This window comes from Cygnus atratus, chromosome 3 (genome assembly GCF_013377495.2).
Source record: "Cygnus atratus isolate AKBS03 ecotype Queensland, Australia chromosome 3, CAtr_DNAZoo_HiC_assembly, whole genome shotgun sequence".
NCBI lineage: Eukaryota > Metazoa > Chordata > Aves > Anseriformes > Anatidae > Cygnus > Cygnus atratus.
This window is the reverse complement of record NC_066364.1, coordinates 100,836,124-100,858,416: the sequence shown is the minus strand read 5'-3', so window position 1 is coordinate 100,858,416 and position 22,293 is coordinate 100,836,124. Positions and strand designations below refer to the sequence as shown.

General features: G+C 34.8%; 1 protein-coding gene across 1 annotated transcript in view; it reads right to left on the bottom strand.

The window, feature by feature from the left end:
* The window catches only part of USH2A (usherin), a 422,856-nt gene that overhangs the window by 332,920 nt on the left and 67,643 nt on the right, over positions 1-22,293 (bottom strand). The window contains 3 exon segments of the mRNA XM_050709829.1: positions 2,704-2,899; positions 16,543-16,673; positions 17,478-17,673. Of these exon segments, the coding sequence (XP_050565786.1) occupies positions 2,704-2,899; positions 16,543-16,673; positions 17,478-17,673 (523 nt within the window).

The window sequence follows — 22,293 nt, the reverse complement described above, 5'->3', positions numbered from 1 at the left end:
CAGAAATGTTTTCCATAATCCAAAATGAAATATTTTTATCTAAATGTATGATTTAGTTAACTCATACAGTACACTGAAATCTGAACGGTTTTCTTCATACTTCATCCTGTTGTTTTATTAGCTTTGTTTTCAAAGTCATTGCTTGCTTTATCCCTGCCCCAAGGGATAGCATTTTTATTTTAGTTTATAAAATGTACATTACAAGAAAGCAAACTAGATTATTGTATGAAAAATGCAAATTCAATCTTGCATTCCCTTGCAGTGGGAAAATCCTTCACTGTGAAGCCATCACTTAATTGTTGCATCCAGAAAAAAATAAATACAATCTTCTAGCAAAATATTATAATTTAAAAGTACAAAAACATACTAACATATATTTAACATCTTATATGCAGAAAAACAAAACTAAAAAATGGTAGGAAATGCATTATACATATGGATAAAACTCAAAAACTCCAACAGAAGGCAAGTTCCTTTAACAGTGATGAATGACTCACCTAAGGCATATCATTTAATTTCAATAAGGAAAATAAAAAAGGACCACTATTGCTGCAAATTTTAAAAATAACTGTATTGTTAACAAGAATTATGACTCATTTTGAACTATTAAAATTGGTCTACATGGATTCATATCATATCAGTTTTAAAAATATGCGCAGTGCTTATTTGAATATGCCATACATATTCCTGACAGGTAATCTATTCCTAACGATACTGAGGAAGGCCTACAGGGCATCACATTCAATGTTAACAAGTACAGGGGAGTTAGCACGCTTGGCATTTAATTCACATTCTTCTACCTTTTTATTCTAGATGAATGACCTACTTTAATAAAATTATTGGTGCTAATGTATTTTACTGGTGATAGAATCATTAGTAAGATTTAACAGTTGTGTTAACTCTAACAGTTCATGTTTCATAACACCACAGTCCATGGTTGCATTTTTCTGTTACGATGTTTGTTTAAATAGATAAAAGGGCAATAGACTGTTTGCTCTAAAAAACAATTTACAAATCCAAATTCTTTGTTAAGTTTACTGCATGTGCAAATATATAGAAGCTTATTTAGAATTGGTTTGGAAAAAAAAAAAAGATAATCCAGTCTGGAAAGAATTAGGTCTTTATCCTGTTAATAGTCGGTTACTTGTTTAACAAAAGCCCCCCACCTTACTTAGAAATAAATTTGCAGCAAGCATAGATTTACACAGTTTTTGTGCTACTTTTTAGTGGAAATAAAAATAATTCTTATTGTTCCCATCAAAGAGAGAAAAGTAATATGTAGACAATCAAATATGTAAGAACCACACTGTGCATTTCTTGTACACCAAACTCCCACTGAGTTAAGAAAAACATTTTCACAGAGGAAGAATTTTAGGAAAATCAAAATGTATGCAAAGAACATTTAATTAAGAATGTTCTGAAGTTCATTTTACTGAATGTATAGAGTGGTTTTAGGATGCACAGATAAAGTCACAGAGATTATTTTTGACTCTTATCACCCTCTTTACCATATGGAAAACAGGTACTTTGCATTCCACAGAAAGAGGATAGAGATGGTTCAGTTTTATGTCTGTTTAGAGTTATTTTTCTTTATTTATTTTGTACTTCCTTTTTGAAATTCCAGCTACAACAAGAAGAAAGAAGAGACAAAGGAATGCTCACAATATTACAAATAATTCAATTTTCACAAATCAATAAATTATAAATTATTAGAAACTTGAAACTTGAATATTGTTAACACAACCTACAACCACGTTTAACTGACAAAATAATAGATTACTAATTGTGTTAATAACAAAGCAGGAAAAGATCTCTTTTTTTTTTCTTGAGACATGTATAGTCTGAGACATGTACAGTTACCATGCAAGGCTCACTTTATCAGGAAATTCTCCTTGCATAATATTCCCATACATCAACATTTCAAAGTGTATTATATATACTGTGTATTTTGGGCACTTGATAAATTTTGTCCTTATGTGGCTGTGGCTCCCCTCAAATATGCTGGAAGTAATAAATTGCTATAATCAAATCTAATTTCTGAAAAATACCTGTGGGAGTAACAAACAAAAAAGCATGTCTTGTAAAAAAAATGATAAATAATGCAGAAGGTAGCAGTTTATTATAATCAGCTTGGCATTGAATTACAAAATTAAAATTATGTGGCCCTTGATAACTAACCCTAGCTATGTACATGATCTGTGGAATTATGTTGACTTATTTTGCATTTCATAGGAACAGTTCAAAGAAATATAATAGAAAAAAATGGATAGATTTATCACAAAGGACCCTGTAGCACAGAATATTTTGAGAAAAAAATCCATTTATTTTGCTCTATTAAGAAAACTAGCATGGAAATGGTTTGCTTAGAACTCATTAAGTATAAAACATTTTGAAAAAGTGTTAATTTCCTAAAAGAAACATCTATGCAGTAAGCAAATTACATTATTTCTGTGCCTTATTAGTATGGAGCTATGTAAGCTAATGCAGCTGTACCGTAAAGAAACTTCTAAAGGGTTGATTAAACTAAGCTTCAAGCTGTAGTTTGATAGAATTATTAAATTAATAATTTTCCAACAGTTAATTTCATTCATTTTTAAATTCTGCCTTCAGCAAAGAAGTTTACTATACTTTTCATTTAGAAATCAAGTGTTTATTTCCAGAGATAACAAGAAAAGTGGCTCCGAACTCTTGCATTACACATACCAATAACATTTGCTTTGCACTTGCACTGGCCTGAATTTTGGTGACAGGTAATATCTCCATTGACTGTCCCAGAGGTATTACAGTTACAGGGACTGCAGCCATCAGGGTTTGACTGTTGTAGATTGTAGAATCCTTCTTGGCACTGATTGCATTGTCTGCCAGACACATGTCTCTTACAATTACACTGGCCTCCAATCTAGAAAGATACAAAATATTATAGAATGATGAACATATCTATTTTTAGATGATACACTCATTAGCTACAAGAATGGAAGTATGAGTTGGGGAGGAAAAAACTTTAAATGGAACAGAAAAAAATAAGCCTGTGTAACATACTTTTTTTTTTTAACTTGTTCAGAGAGAGAAGAGATATATTAATCACTGTACCTGTTTGATTTTAACTAGAGTTTAAAAGTCTTTCCCCTTCAAAACAGAAGGAAAAAAAAAACTGAGTAAACAATGCAGCAGTATTCACCAGCTGGACAGAGAAAGCTGAAAAAAAATTTACAAAATTCTATTGCATATATGATGATTTCTATTTAAATAAACTGTATTTTCATTTTCAAAGGTCAAGTTTTTCATTTTCTTTGTTCTTTGTAAGACCATATACTTATTCATTTTAGTGAAAATGTTAGTTAAGTGAGAATAAAGCAAAGTTGAAAGACTTTTTCCTTGACAACTCAATGATAAATTCTCTCTTCTGGATGTGATCCAATGGCTCTCTATTTTCTTGGTTCACCTGGGATCCAAATATTCCGCTTCAGTGCCTGGATGTTCCTCTCCTCCCTAAATGGGTAGCATTACTACTTGGAAGGATCTGATGCATTCTTTGTTATGCCTGAGCCATGATTTGGGAGTATGACTCTCTCATCCTGTGCAAGATTAAAGGGCTCCTGAAAAGCTAATTTCAAGCCTCTGAAAGTCAGAAAAAAAACAATCTCTACATTTATCGCTTTCTGATACAGTGGGAAAACCACAAGAAAAGGGAAGTGACACAGAGATAGGGCAAGAATAGAAGGTATCAGTCAATATACAACACAGATGAGAACAGGGAGTCAAACCAATGCAGAGAAGCATAAGGTTTGGCCAAAAAAATAGGATTCATAGTCAAGGAACATAAAAAAACCTACACATCCGAAGTCATTAAAAAGCAAGGAGAGAATTTTCAAACCTCAATGGAAAACTGAAAAGGAGAACAGGGCATGAAGAGATGCTGTGTGAGTGCTTTCTAGGAGAAAGAATTGACTAAAGCTGAAAAAATAATACAATTTCTCCCTTTTCATTTGTTTTATATTACTGTAAACATGAAGAAAACCTACAAAGTTTTTGTGACTGAAAAGAGGTCTAAAATTTTGTCACATTGTAGCAGGAATTACACATCAGCCATTCACATCTGCAATTCCTATTACAATACCACTGTACTCAGGGCTGAAAAAGCGTTTACAAGTTAGAGAGCATCCTTGATCAACCACTAGTCCACCAGATTTCATCAACTGTAGTTTACATATTAAGTATAAATTGTGCACATGACCACTTGCCTAAGAATGTTATGCAGTTCTCAACACAAATGTAAAACAAAGCCCAAAACCTTTAGTAAAAAAACTGCATAGGGTTTGCTTATGAGTGATTAACTCATTATAACACGTTCAACTGAACTCAAGCTTTTGCGAATAAAGAATTAAAGTACTCCACAAGCATCCGGAAGTATATTTACTATTATGTCAATACATTTCAATTAGGAAGTATATTTACTACTTAGGCCAATCTACCTTGCCTGTTTCCAGCTTGCAACACCAGTGAGATATATTTGCAAGTTCTTCAGTGTCCTGCCTCATTATGTGTAGTTATGTTGAATAGCCTCAAGGTTACATATAGCCAGCTGGAGAATGGTGGCTGTGACACAAGAATGTCTGGGACGGTCATGTCCTATTCTGCAGCTGAGTTCCACTTCCTGACCACTGATCAAAGAAACACATCCTCTAAGAAATTCTGTATGCCCCATTTAAGCTTCATATTCTGCAGACTGTATCAGTACTGAAGTATGAAAGTTTTGCTTCTCTTTTTTGGATTGTCCACAGTCAGCAAGAGATTAGTATAGTATAGTAGTTAAGTAAGTCGTGACTGTATCTGTGTCACAATAGAAAAAGAGAAAGTACTGTAAATTGTATAGGTGTACAATATTCTTTTTCTTTTGTAGTCATTTAAAAGCCTAAGAAAAGTGAGTTACCTTCTCTTCAGTAGAGTTGAAGGATAGACTAAAAACATGTTCACTATGGTCAAGTTGGGTTAATGCACAAAAATGTTAAAGTTTCATGGGACACGTACCACAGCCTCATTTTTATAGATTTAGCTTTTCTGACATCAAGTATTCTGGGGAATGCAGAGATGACAGTAAACAAACTTCATAGTATAAATACTTTTATTTGGGTCAGTCTTTTTTTTTTTTCCAGTGTAAATGTTTACAGAAAATAAAAAGTACATTAATTCAAAACTAGTTATTCATCTACAACATCAACAGACTTAGTTCAATGTTTGCTTTTAATTAGCTACCAGTAACTACCAGAATAAAACTTCATTTAACAGTTGTTGCATTCATTTTAAACCTACAAGTCAGACAAAGGTGAAACAGGAGAGCTCTATGGGACCAGTGACAAATCTACTCATAATTTCCATTTAAAAGAAATGTTTTTATCACACCCTCCAATCTACAATGAAGTTCTAAGCTTTATTAACAAAAGATAGAATAGAGTATTTCAAAATCTAGTAGTAAATTTTCAATGCAGAAAACACCGAATGAAAGTTATAGAGAAGCATGTGTCCCTACCCCATCCTCACAGTCCAATAAAACCTCTTCAATGTGTTATTGTAAAGGTCTACTACTGATATAACAGCCACATTTTTCAGCAAGAAGAATAAATTAAAAAGGCATGAAAATAATATTTTATAAGAAAAAGGCAAGACAACAGCAAGTACAAAAAGGTAAGGGCTAAGAGAAGCCACTGTAGCAGAAAACACAGCAACAAGGATTTTGAGGTTATTCTTTTAGACTGAATTTGATCTAGACATTTATTATCAGAGACCAATTCATTCATCTAAGCCATTCATCAGAGAACTCACAAATGAAAAGCAACACTGAGTTTACTCTGAGCAACTAAATGAAAAAAAACACCTAATTTAATAAATAACTGGAAAAGAATCATTTTGTATGAGTGATCATAGCATGCTCAGTTGCAGTTGCAAGCATTGTATAAAGATACATCTCCAGCACTCAGCATAAACACAGAACACACCTCCGAAGACTAAAATTACTCCAAAAGCTACCATATGGATGAAAGTATTAGATGCAAAAACAAGTCTTTCAAAAAGTAGAAGTCACATCACAGTAAGGAAATTCAGTAAGAGAATAATCATAATCAAATTTTAAAACCAGAATAAGGCAGTACAAAAAAGCTTTTAACAAGCAACATGGTTAAGGTATGAAAGAAAAAAAAAAAATATCTTTCAAATGTCAGAAGCAAAGGAATGAGCAAGAGCAATAAATAATTAAGGGCAGATTCAGACTGGACATCAGACCTTTTCCACTACAGTGGAAGGGCAGCATCAGTAACAGATTGCCCAGAGGGAATGTGGAACCTCCATCCCTAGAGGTATTCAAGACTCATACAGAGAAAATCATGACTGACTGGACCTAGTATTGACAACAATCCTGCTTTGAGCTGGAGCAGATGACCAACTGATGTTTCTGTGATTCTATGTAGCGTTCAGGGAAGATACAGCCACAAAAGAGAACATAAAACATTTCACCACTGCTCACTGTGAAAGAGCTGTTCTGTATTAGGAACAGTTTTCAAGACTGGTTTCCAACTGAAATGTCAGAAGGAAAATATTTTACTAAAACCTGATCCATTGAAAATAGACTACATCAGTGAAGAGTCCTAGATGAACTCAAATATAAAATTACTGAGTTATTAATTGCTGAAATCAACCTCAGTAAAAGAGGAATAAAATTATAAAAGTTACGTCAATCTCCTAAAACAGCTGTAAGGGAGTTTCTGAGATCTATGGACTAGCAGCCCTTTTCTGTACACAGCAAATTAGTTAAAATTAAATCGTGAGTTTGATGTAATGGAAAAGATTGATATATTTTTTGGAAAAAAAAAAAAAAAGCATGATTCTACTACATTTATTTAAGTCAGTGACATCCGGAATGAACATAAGTCCAAAATTAGCTATTACCACCCAAGAAACGTGCTGTTAAAGCTTCTCTATTCTCCCCTTAAAAGATATGAAAGCTACCAGACAGTTAAAAAAGGCATTTGGAATAGTGGAATTATTAGGAAAAGGAGTGAGAATTATACAGAAAATGTCATTCTGTCATAAAAATCCATTGTGTATCAACATTTTGAATAATGTTTAAGATGGGTATCTCTGGTTATCCATCCTAATATAAAAGTGTTAGATAGCAGAGTGAGTAGAATAAGTAAAGGTACAAATGAAAAGAGACTTTTCAGTTTGGAAAGACATGACTAAGATGAGGGAGTAGATGTCTATAAAATCTTTAATGGTTTACAGAATGAATATTCAGTATTTCTCAAAATATGAGAAGAACACCCACAAAATTAACAGGAAGTCAATTTTAAAGAAGGAAAAAGAACTTCTTCCACGCACATTAAGCGTATTGAAAAATACACTTTTCTGAAGTACATTCAAAAATGAGTTGGATGAACTCCATGGGTGAACGTAGGTGAACACCAAATGAGACAACTCAAATGAAACTCCTGTCTCATGCAGTCCCAAAACAATACATTGTTTACTGATATTACTGATAACTGTCAGAGAGGATACTGTGCTAGATGAAAATCTCATTTCATCCAGTATGACTGTTCTTACAGTCACATAAAGCCAAGGCTAATAGTGAACAGATGGCAGCCATTTCCTCATGCAAAAAGTGAAATGCATAGATTACAGAATGCAAAGAGAAGCAAGTATCTTCAGCATAGTTTTAAGTGTCAAGCTATTACAGAGTACAAGCAGTAGCAGTTTTCATCACCTTCAGATGTAGAAAATACATGCCCCAAACTTTCCCTTAATAGGGTAAAAATTATTCCAGAATAACAAATACAATTCTTCACAATGAGGGATAAATAACTGGCCAACAAATGAATATGATTCAATTTTTCTCCAGGAACCAGCCAATGAAATCCTTTGGAGACCTCTCTGTAAAAATGTTCATTCTGTCATATACCAAATAGTTTTCCATCTGTAACAAGTACAAGTGGCAAATGGTTTCCTGCTTCTAAAAAGAGTGAAAGACTTTCATGATGGCTAGAGGAACTTCTGGAAACTAAAGTTTTCATTAGAGCAGAATGCTTATCAGATTACTTTGTAACAGATCTGAAAATAGGTTTCTATGTACCAGGTTAGAGGATCTCTCATAGAAGTACCAGACCAAAAAAAAAAAAAAAATCCATTGAAATTCTTCCTTACTACAGATTTCTAAGTCTTTGGAAAAAAAGAGCCTCTGACCTCTGATTGTATTCACAAATATTTTCTATTTTGCTTATGCCTTAGCTACAAGTGACTAGGAAACCTTTCCATTCTGCTTCTTCAGCTATTCACCTGTCAATATAGGATATCAAGATGAAAGGTATCTGTTGACGTTTAGCCTTTGAAATACAGAAGAACTATTGCAATTATATAATTCCAATGTAACCCTGACCTCTATAGTAAGTATAGCATTGTAAGTAGACATGAATATCAGTAAGGGAAACATGCCACTGTAATGCATCCTATATAGGACAGATTTTATCTTTCATATACTCTGTATATTTCAAGTAGCTGGGTGGAAACTTAGAGAAAAAGAAATAGATTCCAGATAGCAGATGGAGAGGAAAAAAAAAGAGAAAAAAAAAGAAAAAAAAATAGTTTAAAGACGTACTTGTAAAACTGGGAAGCTTTGCGAAGCTCTGTAGGGTTCTTTAGTTGTCTGTTCTGGGTGCTAAGCTCTTCAATATATTTGTTAGCAGACTCTGAAGACAGAACAAAGAATATGCATACAACCTCACAGATCACCCACAGCTTAGGATGTCCGGCCAGCACTGTCACAGCCTGCACCAACCAGCCTTAATGGCCCTGGGCAGTCTCACCTGGGGCCTCCAGTCATACCCTCTGCCCATGGCTCAGGAGCTCCAGATAAGCTCAGGTCTGGGAACCCAGACTTTGCCTGAGGTTGCGTGCAGCTGTGACCATCCCTAGTCTCTTGGATGGACCCCTCAGTCTTACACTGCAGCCATGTCTCCAGCACGAGATGTCCTGCTGCTCCAGACTGGACTCCCTGGATGGACCCTGGATCTGTTTTATCACTTTGCCTTGTCTGAGACTGTCAATGGACCCTGTTCTGAGCACTTGGACATCTTTAGATGCGGTGAGACTCTGCGCCGGTTTGGGTGGGCACTGCTGTGCTGGGATCACCCTCAGTGGGTTGATATTCAAAATCAGTTTTATGCTTTGTGCAAATTCTCTAAAATCAGTAAAGATGAAGTAAATATAGAAGTTCAAAATTTAACAAATAGCAAGGAAAGAGCTAAAGTGAAATAAAGTGAAATATTGAAGATACAATAATGCAGAACATGATCTATAAGTGATACTGGGCCTCCACAAACTAAATACAAATGGTATGACAACATAACAGAAAAAGTAAATGTTATTCTGGGATTTACCAAAAAAGAATATTATATTTAAGACATGAAAAGGAAAGTTAACACTTCAGATCAAGTAGTTGAAGGGTATGACAGACAAATCAGAAAAACTACAGTAAAAAGCAATAAAAGTAATAAAAAATCAGAAAATAGATTTAGAGAACTGGAGATTTACCTAAAAGAGGAAAGCAAAATTAAGGCACACATGCACTTTTAAGTTCCTATGAAAATTGGTTGTTTACTGCATGCATTTAGGAAGAAAAAGAAATCACTCAGTTTAGTTATTGAAAAAATGTGGCTTAAATATTGGGAAATACAGAAAAAAAAATCTTTAATTCCTCTATAAAGACAGAGAAGCACTAAAATAATCCAGGAGCACTCTGAAATGCTTGGCAATGGATACTGTTACCAAAAAAAAATTGTTCAAATTGCAAATGTTTATGATAATACAAACATAGGTGTGCCACAGGTTTTATAGCATGGAAATCTACATCAAAACAGGTAGAACAAACCACTTCTATAACCACCGCTGGAAACTGCAGTGTCATTGATCATACTGGTAGTAATTAATATTTAAAGATTTTGTTAACCAAGATTTCACCAGTGGTGCACTGGAGATATTACTGACCTTTCCCCTCACCGCAAACCCCCCATTTCAAAAGCTATCTGTCATTTAAAGAAATAGATTGTAATTATGCTGGTTATAGAAGAGCTGAAAGTAATCTGTTCTCCTGTTGCTTATTCTTGACAGGCCTGTATCTGACCCCAGCAGTAAGCAGATGGAAACAACTTGTCTATTAATGTGACCATCTTGGTACTTACACACTTATAAAATATATCTGTCTAGATTGTTCACTATGAAAATGAGTCTAGCACAACATTACAACCAAGTGGTGGATACCTTGGGACCTCATGATTACAATTGTTATTTCATACAGAAAATCACTGATGCTGAGTTAGCATACAATCCCTTGTGTCACTTATAATTTATGTATGAAATATGCATTAGTCCCATATCCTTGAATCTAAATGGTTATAAAAGGTATGCAAGCAATTTCTTCCTGCACAAATCACAGCTATAACATCATTGTCCTTAATCAGGAAGCAGACTACTCAAGATTTCTGACTTTTACATGCACATAACAGTTCACGCTGCTTTAGACTATATTCATAGAATTCTTTAATAGGGTGACATTTTAATGTAACTCATCACATCTAGAATCAAAAAATCAAAGAGGATCCTATTCAAGAACCCTCTTGACGTCCAGTTACTAAATTGATATAGGAACTTCAGAAGTGATATAGGTATCCAGACAATAGGTGACATATTGCATAGCACTGTCTTAATTACTACGTATGATACAACAAACTACTTAGCCAGAGTGCTCATCTAGTACATATTCAACATGTTCTTATCACAGAATCAGAAATATATTTTTGACTACTTAAAACTGTGTTGACCATATGTATTCATAAAGTATAAAATGGAATTCGTTGAAAAAAATGGCTGACCTAAGCCCTTATGAAAGCTGAAACCATCTCTTCTCTTTGGACATCCCTATAGTCTCAAAAACATTTCTTTTGTGTCTGTAATAGAGGAGACATACTGCCAGATATCTAAACAGAAATCTTTCCAAATCTGCAGAAAAAGTAAGAGATGAGGTTTGACTTCACTAAATAAGTGACAAAAGTTGACACTTGATAAGTTTCTTTTACTAAAGTGAACTGTTCATGAGAACAATTTAGAGTGGGAGAATCGTTTCCTTTGACCTGATAGCTACACTTTGGTGCAGCTCAGAATACGGTTAGCTTTCCAGGCTTCAAGAGCACACTGCTGGCTCACGTTGAGCTTTTCATCCACCTGTATTCATACTTGGGATTGCCCTGAACCAGGTGCAGGACCTTGTACTAAGCCTTGTTGAACTTCATGAGGTTCGCACAGGCTCATCTTTTGAGCATGTCAAGGTCCCTCTGGATGGCATCCCTGCTCTCCAGCAGTCAACCACCCCATCCAGCTTGATATCATCAGCAAACTTGTGGATGTTGGTCCATGGCTCCAACAAAAATGTTAAATAATACCAGTCCCAATACAGACCCCTGAGGAATACCACTTGTCACTGGTTTCCACCTGGACACATTGAACATTTTGAGAGAGACCATCCCTCCATTTCCTTATCCACCAAGTGGTTCATCTGTCAAATCCACATCTCTCCAATTTGAAGAAAGAGATGTCATATGGGACAGCGTCAATGCTTTGCAGAATTCAAGTAGATGATGTCACTTGCTCTCCCCTTATCCACCAATGCTGTAATCCCTGTTGTAGAAAGGCACTAAATTTGTCAGGCATTATTTGCCCTTAGTGAAATCATGCTGGCTGTCACTGGTCACCTCTCTCTTCTCTGTGTGCCTTAGCATAGTTTCTATAAGGAACTGCTCCACGCTCATGCCCAGCAGAGGTGAGACTGAACGGCCTGTAGTTCCCCAGGTCTGTCTTTTTTCCCTTTTAAAAATGAGGAACTTCACTGGACCACCACAACTTCTCAAATATGATGGATAGTGGCTTAGCAACTTTATCCATCAGTTCCCTCAGGACCCTTGGATGCATCTCATCAGGTCTCACGGTCAGGTGCACATTCATTTCAATTATTTACTCTTGACCAATTTAGAGGCACCTTCCCTTGACCAGCTGGCAATGACCTAATGCTCATGTTTGGAGACCCATGGGTATATTTAGGACCTGCACTAAATTCTCACTGTTCATCCTGCCATTGCTGGCTTTGCAATGGCACCAATTTCGATGTTCTGCTTTCTTGATATAAATTCTAATCATACATTTCCCACCACCTTCTAACCTGACACAAATCTGGAAAGGAGCCCAGCATCCTATTGCCTGCAGTCTCAGGAACTGGGAAAAGAACAGCAAGAGGGCTGAGGATTTTTATTTTGTCTTCCTTTTCTTCGGTTTAAGAAATGAGAAATGTAGGGTGTGCTAGCTCACACAGATAGGTTAATGGTCTGACCACCAAATACCTGTGAATATTCTTGGTGTGTCAGCTTTGGGAACTAAAAATTGAATAAGCCACAATAATGAAGTTCCTTTTTACTCCCCTACTCTCTTCTTGTCATCACTTAAGATGACTTTCAAAAGTCAGTTACTTTCTACTACAACTGCTCAAAATGTAAAATGATGCGTTTCCCCTCTGACCACAATACTCCAGAGGGCGGGAGGGGACAAATTCCCCCAAATAACTTGAAAAAATATCACAGAAAAGCAGCATTTCCATGGTACAAAGCCACTCAGAAATGAAGCCATAGCATTATTTGACATAAAAAGATCCTTCTCCTTCAGCTTATTTTATCAGTAAGATTAAAGCCCTTCCATGAAGGGAAATCCAAGATTCAGAAAACACAGTGTTTTATAACTTGATTTCCTGTGGCCTCCATTAGCCAGTATGCACATGAGCTGTTCATTGAGCCTAATACTGGTTCACATTTGCATCCTTTATATTCCCTTTTCTGTTCAGTATATCTGTTGATTGAAGTGCCCTTAATTAGCTGCTTTACCTGATGTTCTTTCATTTATAGCACATATTTCAGTTACTTATTTATTGTCAATCACAATAAATTGGTTGAAAAATGTGTAGGTGGAAAAATGAAAAGAGAGGAATGCTCATTCAAATTTTGGATCAAAGAATTTTTCAATTCAGAAATAAAATCCATCAAAAAATCTATCTTGGTTTAGAATATATATACATACACACATACTAGCTAGATTTTCCATTATGCTTCAGAAAAAGCATTCAAAATTGAGGGAAATGCATGAAGAATTTCAAAAGAGCAATATTTAGGGAGTATACAGAAAAGTGGTATCTGAAGCCTGTACAAAAGCTGAATTGGCTGCACTGAAACCTATGTTTCCGTTTCACTCCTCAGAGAAATGAGTAACTATCATTTAAGCCTTAAGTAACTATCTTTAAGCTTTAGAAAGGGTTTTCTTGCAACATGAGAGAATATAGCCACCACATCGACACAATACAATTAAACATTTGAAACTCTGACCAATATCTTCTGCAGTAAAGTACAGCTTCTTTGCACCAGTAAGTATACGATACATATTTATCTGCATGTTATGAGTAAATTAAAAAAAAAAAAGGAAAAAAAGAAGGAAAAAATCAACAAAAGTTGAGTAAAGAAAGATGTCTAAATTCACTGAGTTCAGACTGATATTTCCAAAGACTAAGTAAAAGCAATAGCAGCACTTTCAGCTCTGCCCAGAAACAAATGCCCTGGAAAAGAGTGCTTTTCTTCATGCCATTATATACGGCATATTATAACAGAATCATGAAAGGACTACAAACTGCTGTGCCTGATTGAATATGTAAGCATTTGTAGAGCAGTCTGGGTAAAAGACAGCATAGGAAAATGAGTCAAGAATTGTGGTGGAAGGGCCAGAAGAAATTAATCTCCAGCTCTCTATACAGAGCAAGAATGATCACATCAGCAGTATTCTGGTAGAATTTTCTCATGTGTGAATGGTTAGGGAGAATGGAAGAAGGCAGCCAATTCTTCTTTCAGTCTCATAAAGCAGGCATCTCAAATAATTCATTTGGACTTTCAGATGGTTTGAAATATTTTGTGGCAAAAGTTCACAAAGAGGATGCAACCAATGCAAATCTTTTCTGCACCAACTGGATGCCAACAACCAGCACAAAAGTGGACGAATTTTAACAGACTGTAGCAATTCTCTGTCTTGCACCCACCAGTCTCAAGGTAGGACGTCTCTCTGCAGAAAGACTAAGGCACTACTCATGGATGTGCTGCAACACCACTCTTTTAAAATCCCTCTCATTGCTGTAAGCTGTAAAGTTACTATTTTGAAGTTGTTACTACATTAGTTTGCACTTTAAAATACAAAATGATGTTACAGACTAATCTGTAAATGAACATGATCTACAGATGTATGAGAACTGAGAACCTATGCGAGTGACAAATGCCATACACATGCATATATTCCCTACCAAGGACAGAGTGAAATAGATGAATAGAGCAGGCATAAAGTTTTCAAGACCAAAGAACTGAGATGGGAGTAACAGTATTACAATAAGTTCTTCCCCTCATCCTGTAAATTATCTATGTTAATAATATTAGCTACATTTGATGAGTAAATATTTTGTGAGAAATAAATAGGTTATTTTGTGGCTCTAAGGATCATTTTTGAAACTGTACCTCTTGGAACTTAGTGACATAAGTGGCACTTTGCAGGAAAAAAAAATCCTTGATGAACTGCAGAAAATGGTAAATTATGCAGTAAAAGTGTACTCTGCACCATTTTTGGCATATTTCCTTGAAAATTATCATTGTGACGTGACAATTAATTTTCATGAATAGGGTCCTTATTCCTTATGATTCTATCTTCCACAGGTCAAATTTGGAAATACTTCCTTCAATGATGCCTTCCTATTTCATGTAATTCATTTCAGCTTTTAGTCCCCAGCCTTATTAATCTATTCTTTAATGCCTCTTAATCATTTCTCCCTGCACTGCTGCTAATGCAGCAGTTAACTGATGCTTTATTGAGCAACAGTCTCCCCCATTTTTCCCATTATATCCTCCAGTTCATATTTTCAGTCAAGCTTCATCATTAACTTTTTAAAAATATATTTTACTATTAAATTAGTGACTGAAGTTTGTAAACTCCTCCTCCTCTAGTTATTAATCAAAGCAAAAGTTGTTTCAGGTTAACATTTAGTCAAAAACCATGGACACACAAATCAACATTTGCTGTCATTTTCCCTACACCTTACAAAAGTTGTCCTGATGCATCTACATTTTGCGATAGTTTTTTTTTTTTCCCTCATTTCTGTGATGCTGGCAAAAAGTGTAATTTTCAGGAGACAGAAAATTATAAATTATTTTTTGTTTGTAACACGGGGTATTTTTTAAAACACATTGTGGTAAATTTGCATATCACTCAGCATATCATGTGAGTCCTAGAAAGTGCACTGAGTCTAACTGGACATGTATTTGTGCCACTGTAGTAGCAAGGATGAAAATATAACAGTATCCACAAAAGGTTGCTGGTAATAAAATGCAAATAACAACAAAGTACATCATACAAAAAATGTTAAACATCATTTTATGACAAGTTTGAGAAAAAGTGAGACAGGAAATGTTGCGACAATCTGAAGGTCTATCTTTTCTACCTGAAGATCAAGCTCTACCTCAATTCCCTTGACAATGTTTTTAAAATACATTTCAGACAAAGAAGCAACTGCTTCTCTATTCCCAACAGAACTTGGATTTTTTGCAATGAAGAGGACATATGCAATTAGAACATGAACTACAACATACTTTTACTGCATATTCAAGATTTGAGTCTTGGGAGTTTTCCTGTTTGGTTGGTTGGTTTTCTTTTCATATGCATATACAAAGGAAATCCACAAACAAAATTTCATAAAATGTCTCTAGATTTAGCCTAATGATGTATCACTCTTATCTACTCACTAAACATTATTTTAACAGACATGCAGTAGGTGTTTTGAAAGCTACAGTTAGATTTATGATCAGACCTTTATTGTCAATGAGGTCCATAGACTTTAAAAGCATATGACAGCTTTCTTTTTTCAGTGTCACTTCGTATGTTTCATATGTTCGTATCTCTGTTTAATGGACTTCAGGAACTAAATGGGAGATCAATTCTTGTCTGTATTACAGGGAAAACTACCTTAATTCTAGTTAATTTCAGGATCATCTTATTGACTGAATTGTAGAAATCTGCTAGCAATTTTAAAACAGTAGCAAGGCCTTGAAAAATAGTAAAAACTGGATGCCTTGACATTACTGACTGCACTAGTACTTCCCAGTACCCCAAAACTACAATTCAATTCTGAAAATTCATACATCATTTTTAATATCTGTTGCTGGTCTAGATGAAGAACTCTGCAACGGTAAGTCTCAAATAGCTTTCTGTATTTTCTTGGCTTTCATTCTCTAATTGTAGTCAATTATTGTTTTGAAAAGGCTGAACTTAGGCAATTTTTATAAAGTAGTTACCATCTAAATATACTTTGTAAAATCTTACTGATATCTATCTCCAGCTAATTAAAACATTTTGGCATTATTATATATTGAGGCTACTTACATTATCACACAGGAGGCTCTTATTTTTGGTGCCTGTTGCATAACAATCACAGGGTTTGCAAACATCAATGGCTGAAAGATCTGCACCTGCTTGTCTGTAATGGAAATCCTTGCACAGCTCACAGTTTCTTCCTGCATGAAGGAAAGGTTATGCATTATGGCTTCCAATTCATTAAAATTAGCTGTATAATTCAAAATTAAAGACTCTATTCCTTTGAGAGAATTCTATAATTTTCAGGACGTCCATTTTAATGCACCTTTCATCTCTACCTGCCAATTTAGTGATCCAGAGCATATGAAACAATGAACCTGTTACAAACTATGTTTTACTCCATTAAACTTCCATCTGTTATATAATACCACACTTATATAAAAGCTGTGCCATGCAAATACCTATACGTCTTTTGGAAAAATTATTGTTGAACCTGAAACTTTTCTTTTTTCCCCTTACTACAAAAAGCCAAGAAAACTGAAATAGAAGACAAATGTTAAAAATAAAAGGCATTCAAAAATACACTACTTACACTGAACACAAACCCTTATAAATAAGCAAGAAGCTGACATTAAAGCTAAAGTTGACAACATTTTTTCCATTTTATCTTTTAAACTGGTTTGATTGGATAGCCTTGATATTCTGGATTAAAATGTTCTAGCACATGCAATGGAACAAGCTTTGAAACAACGCATTGTAATAATTGAAATGTCTTTTGCATGGAAGATTTTGTATGAGATTAGGTTAAATTTAAGCAGTATTTTCCTGTAGCTTAAATATTGACAAAATTGTAAGTAGTGCTTTACCTGAACACTTGAAAAATAAATATATATGCAATTTTTCTGAAATGTCAGCCATTGAGTATTACTAATTTCAGCTGATACAAGACTTTACCCAAAAAGTGACCACAGAACAAGAAGTCAATTCTCATTTTTGTGGCTTACCAGCTGTGTTGTGTTGACAGTTATCACAGACTCCACCACTGCCTCTGTAGTATTCCTGAGGAAAAGGGTCTATTGCTAAGTCATAGTGGCAGCTTTCTGCATGGCCATAACATTGGCAAGGTTTGCAATTATAGGCATGAACTTGGTCACCCGGATGAAAAGGCTTGTCGTTGTACAATGGCAAACAGTGATCGCACTGAAATAAAATAAAAAAAGATCATTGCTTTACACTTAGAAGAAAACTGTTATACTCTTTACGTTCATGGTTTGCCATATTTGCTATTTCTCCATTTACACATTAAAAATATTGGTACTACACCTTAAAGATGAGAAGTGAGAAAGCATATAGGGAAATAAATTCATCTCTTTAATCTTCTTAAATTATTTTAAGAACAAATTAAAATCAAAAAAGGTGAACAGAAGGAAAAAAAAAATCTAACTATTCAGATACTCAGCATAGGGTAACATCCAGAAATTCAGATTTTGTTAAATCTCTAAAGACACAAAATTGTGATTACCATGTTTGAGGTACAGAAGATTATATTCACCTAAATCATCCTGCTGAGTTTGTCACACCTTCATCAGAACACAAACCACATTTAACTTTCAGACCTTCTGCATTTAACTTATGCTTTTTTTTTTTTTTATAATGTTCTCATATATATGTCACAATCCTTCATTCGCCAATTTTAAACTCTGCATTTGTCCAAAGCATAACTTTTGAGATTTTCAAAGGTATCTAGAGAGTTCAGGTTACAATTCTTGTCCATCATGTGAAATGGATAGGTAAATTCCCCAAAAGCCTTTGATAAATCTGAACAAGGTCCAGAAGCAGACTAACAAAAAATGTTAATTCTTGGGCAAGCATTCCTTTTTTCCGTGAGATAACACTAAACCCCACAAAAACATTTTTGTCCTTATCCTCAGTTACATCCAGGCCCTTCAGAAAACATGTTAAATACGTGGCTTTTCCCATGGACAATAAACATATCTTTTTGATATGTAGTATCTGAACTAGTCATCATCTGTGAAAACAGTTTTCTAAGAAAACACATTATCTGAAGCTAGATGGTCAAAATACCTAGCTCATCTTGGCCCAATTCATTTCTTTAAAATTATGATTAAAAAATTATTTCTACTAATGAATTCAGAATTCAGTATTTTTGACTAAAATTATGATTAAAAACTTACTTTATCAAAATTCCCGACGCTGTCACATTTACGTAAAGGTTGCCAATAACTTCAGACGAAGCCTTTATATGCCAAGTTCCTTATTAATCACTAAGAATGCTGAGGACAGTGCCTCTGAAGAAATATTCAACAAATAGACAGCAAAGTACTTCAGAAGGCAAAGGTAACAATCCATTAAAACTTCCAATAGAAGTTATCAAACAGTACTTTCTACTCCACCTTCACAAACGTTCAATCCAACCGCTTATCTCTGGGTGGCAACTTTTTTTTTCTTTCTTTCTTTTTTATTTTTTTAATGCCGTTATGTAGAATTTATTCCTTTTTTTTTTTCCTAATCTGTGTAGGAGTTACCATCTCATACCTGTCAGTCAATGTTGAGTTGCAATAACCAGTATACGTACAAACCTATAACGTATATTATATATGTGCTTCTTTAATATACATGCCATTATCTGGACATAGATTTAAAAATCTGCTGAAGTGAGATGTGATATCAAAATTAAAATGCCACCTTCTCAGATATTTTGGAAGACTATGCTGTCTTCAAAAATATGTTTCATGCAACACCCATCTGTGTTTCTTTAAGCTGCCCCATAAATGTTGACTATAATAGGGTAGTTAATCACATACTATTTTTTCCTTCCTACAAGATCCCAGTCTGTACCCCAAATAGACAGCATGCTTTCACTCCATTAAGCTTCATTAAACAAATAAGTATGGCTTCTAGGCAATACCTATTCCAGTGCAGCTTAGTCCTCTTCTGAAAACAGTTGTCTGAATTTCCTCATGGCTTATTCACAGCACCCTCACTTCAGCATTTGACTACTTGTCAAGAAAGCATGTTAGCCAGAGCTTTGAACTGTATTTGTGTCTTGTCAACCCCCCAGAGATTTTAAACTCAAAAAGCCAGGTTTGATTAGGAAAAAGAAAAAAAAAAAAAAAAAAGCGCTACAACACTCTAAATGACTCCAACTGTCTGGGGAAGACAGAACAGAAATGAAGGAAGTCTTACAGGGTCATATCATAACACTCTGGGTACCTTAAAAAGATATTTCTAATTACTTTAGAAACTAAGTGCAGTCCTTTAAAGAGAGATTACAAATACCATATGCCGAATAGCACTTGGAGAAGAGATATTACTGCTGCTTTGCAGCGGCAAAGTGGCTGGTAAAGAACTTGACTGACAACATAAGAGCTGCCATTTTGAATGCCAAATGCCAATAATAGAACACAACTGAGATCTGAAACACTAGTACAGATATTCTCAGGCAGTATAAGATATATTTCTACTCAAGTCCTCTTTCATCCATGCTTTTTTTTTTGGTGAAGTTGAATGAAACTGCACTAAATCTTACAAAATCAAAGCGTATGCAACCATACTAATTCTAACAATCAGGCTGCTCATTAAATTAATTCACACAAATTTTCCAAATTAAATTTTGAAGTTATTTTCAAATCAAACATTCACACCATCTAACTCTCTTCTAGACTCCAATTCTACAGGACTTCAGTAAAAAGAAAAAAATGAGAGGGAGAAGAGATGTTTTGCAATTGATGAATTTGTGATGCATTCTGTTTTACCAATGCTCTGACTTGCTTGAGATATTCAATTGTAAAAGCTGTGTGTTTATTATATCCTCTCTCTACCTTGTCTATTTGGAATAACACTATGAATTCCATTCTCCTGTAACATTACAGTGGGGTAACAGGAAAAAAACAGTGTCTAATCACTTGGCAGTCAGAGGAATACAGTACAAGTCATACAAATTCAATAAATATACGTGCCACTATGACTTACAACAGCTACCCTCATCAACAGAGAAGTACCAGCCCAGTTGTCTCTCAATTTTCCTTCACATTAAATAAAATACATATCCTACAGAGTGGACAAGCCCCTGAAAATCATTTTCAGACTGGAACAGCCTTCCAAACTTCTGAGAAGTAACAATGACAGCCATGATGGTATCTATGACATCATATCTCTTATTTAGTAAAACTTACAAACCTCAAATGAAACTGTATTAAGGGGTAATGACTACTTCACAGTTCCTTTGGCATGTCATCACCAGTGCAACAAATCACAAAGTATCTGAGACAGGATCAAGTTCTTTCACTATTTCAGCAATGCTTGTACACAAATTGTTTTAGAAGCCTGGATCTTTCAACTGTGAAATTACACCAGTTTTCCAAGGATGGATTCATGGACAAACCCATAACTTCCACAGACATGTCTAAAGTCATTCAAAGTTTTCAGGCATGCAAAACTACTGGACTAGGTGGTTTTTGTTTGTTTGTTTGTTTGTTTTTGTCTAGTTTTCTAAAACTCCAGTCAACCACCTGCCTATTTTCTTTTCATTTTATTCTGATATAACCAGTTTCCTCTCAGACCTCTCTCTTTATACATATGGCACAGAGCTTACCAAAAACGGTATTTATTTATTTATTTATTTTTACTAGTTTGCTTCCTTCTGTAAGCCAGAAGTCTGTCATCAAGTGACCACATACTATAGTTAATATTTACAGCTCCTCAGGTACTATGTATCATTAATTCCTGACATGATGATACAGGCTGAACTTTAACTAAGATTTAGATAGTTTCTTCTGCAACAACATAAAAGAGCTTGGTTATCTGCTATTTGGTAAATCAACAATGCCAGTTTTCAGACAGCAGACATTTAATATCATTAATTATTTACACAGAAAACTCTGAAGACCTAAATCCTTTACTGTATCCAATCACACACTCACATCCATTCATACCATCTCCAAGCATGTATCAGTTGTTTTCTTTCTTTTAAATTCTACTGTCACTTATTAAGATTTCTATAACTATTCCTATGTAATTTCCTATTTCCTTTCTGCATGATCAATTTAAAAGAGGTTCTGAGTTTGTAAAGAAAGGCTGACCTTGTTTGATTGCTCTGTTTTTTCATGTGCTGTTTCCAACTTTTCATATGACATCATGGGAAGTTTTAGAGCATATACTCATGTCTATAAATTAGACATGTCTATAAATTAGTCTTTGCATATAAATGTTTCCAAGGTCAGGACTCTACTCTTAATGCCCCAGTTTCCATTTCTATAAGGCTGAACTATTTCCCAAAGTAGTGGCAAGGCATTTACAGAACAAACCAAACAAAGAAGCTGAACATTTTTTCTCATGAGACGAGAGAGAAGTTCCATGAGGATTTGGATTTACCTATCTCCTCTTCTTTCCAAATCTGGTCCCTTAACTTCTTCAAGTCATTCTTAAGCACTCCCTTCCCTTCTTCCTCTTATCTCACAATTCATACCAACATAGTTCTTCATCAAAACAGAACACTTAAAAGGATAACAAAAAAATCCCATTTCATATGTCAAAGAGTTTATAAAACAGTGATGAAAATAATTAAACTAAGATCTTCACTTTAACAAACTATGTAAGTTTTTAGTTTCTGGTATTGCTTTGCTGTGCAACAACTATCCAGATGTATACGCCAAATAAATTTAATACGGTAATTTTAGCTACATTAACTGTAAATGTGACAAGGACAGACTCTACCATATGTTAAGAACTTGTCAAGGGATCTTATATTTACATCCCAAAATACTCTAAAAAAGATTTTTTTTACACCCACTCAGTTGT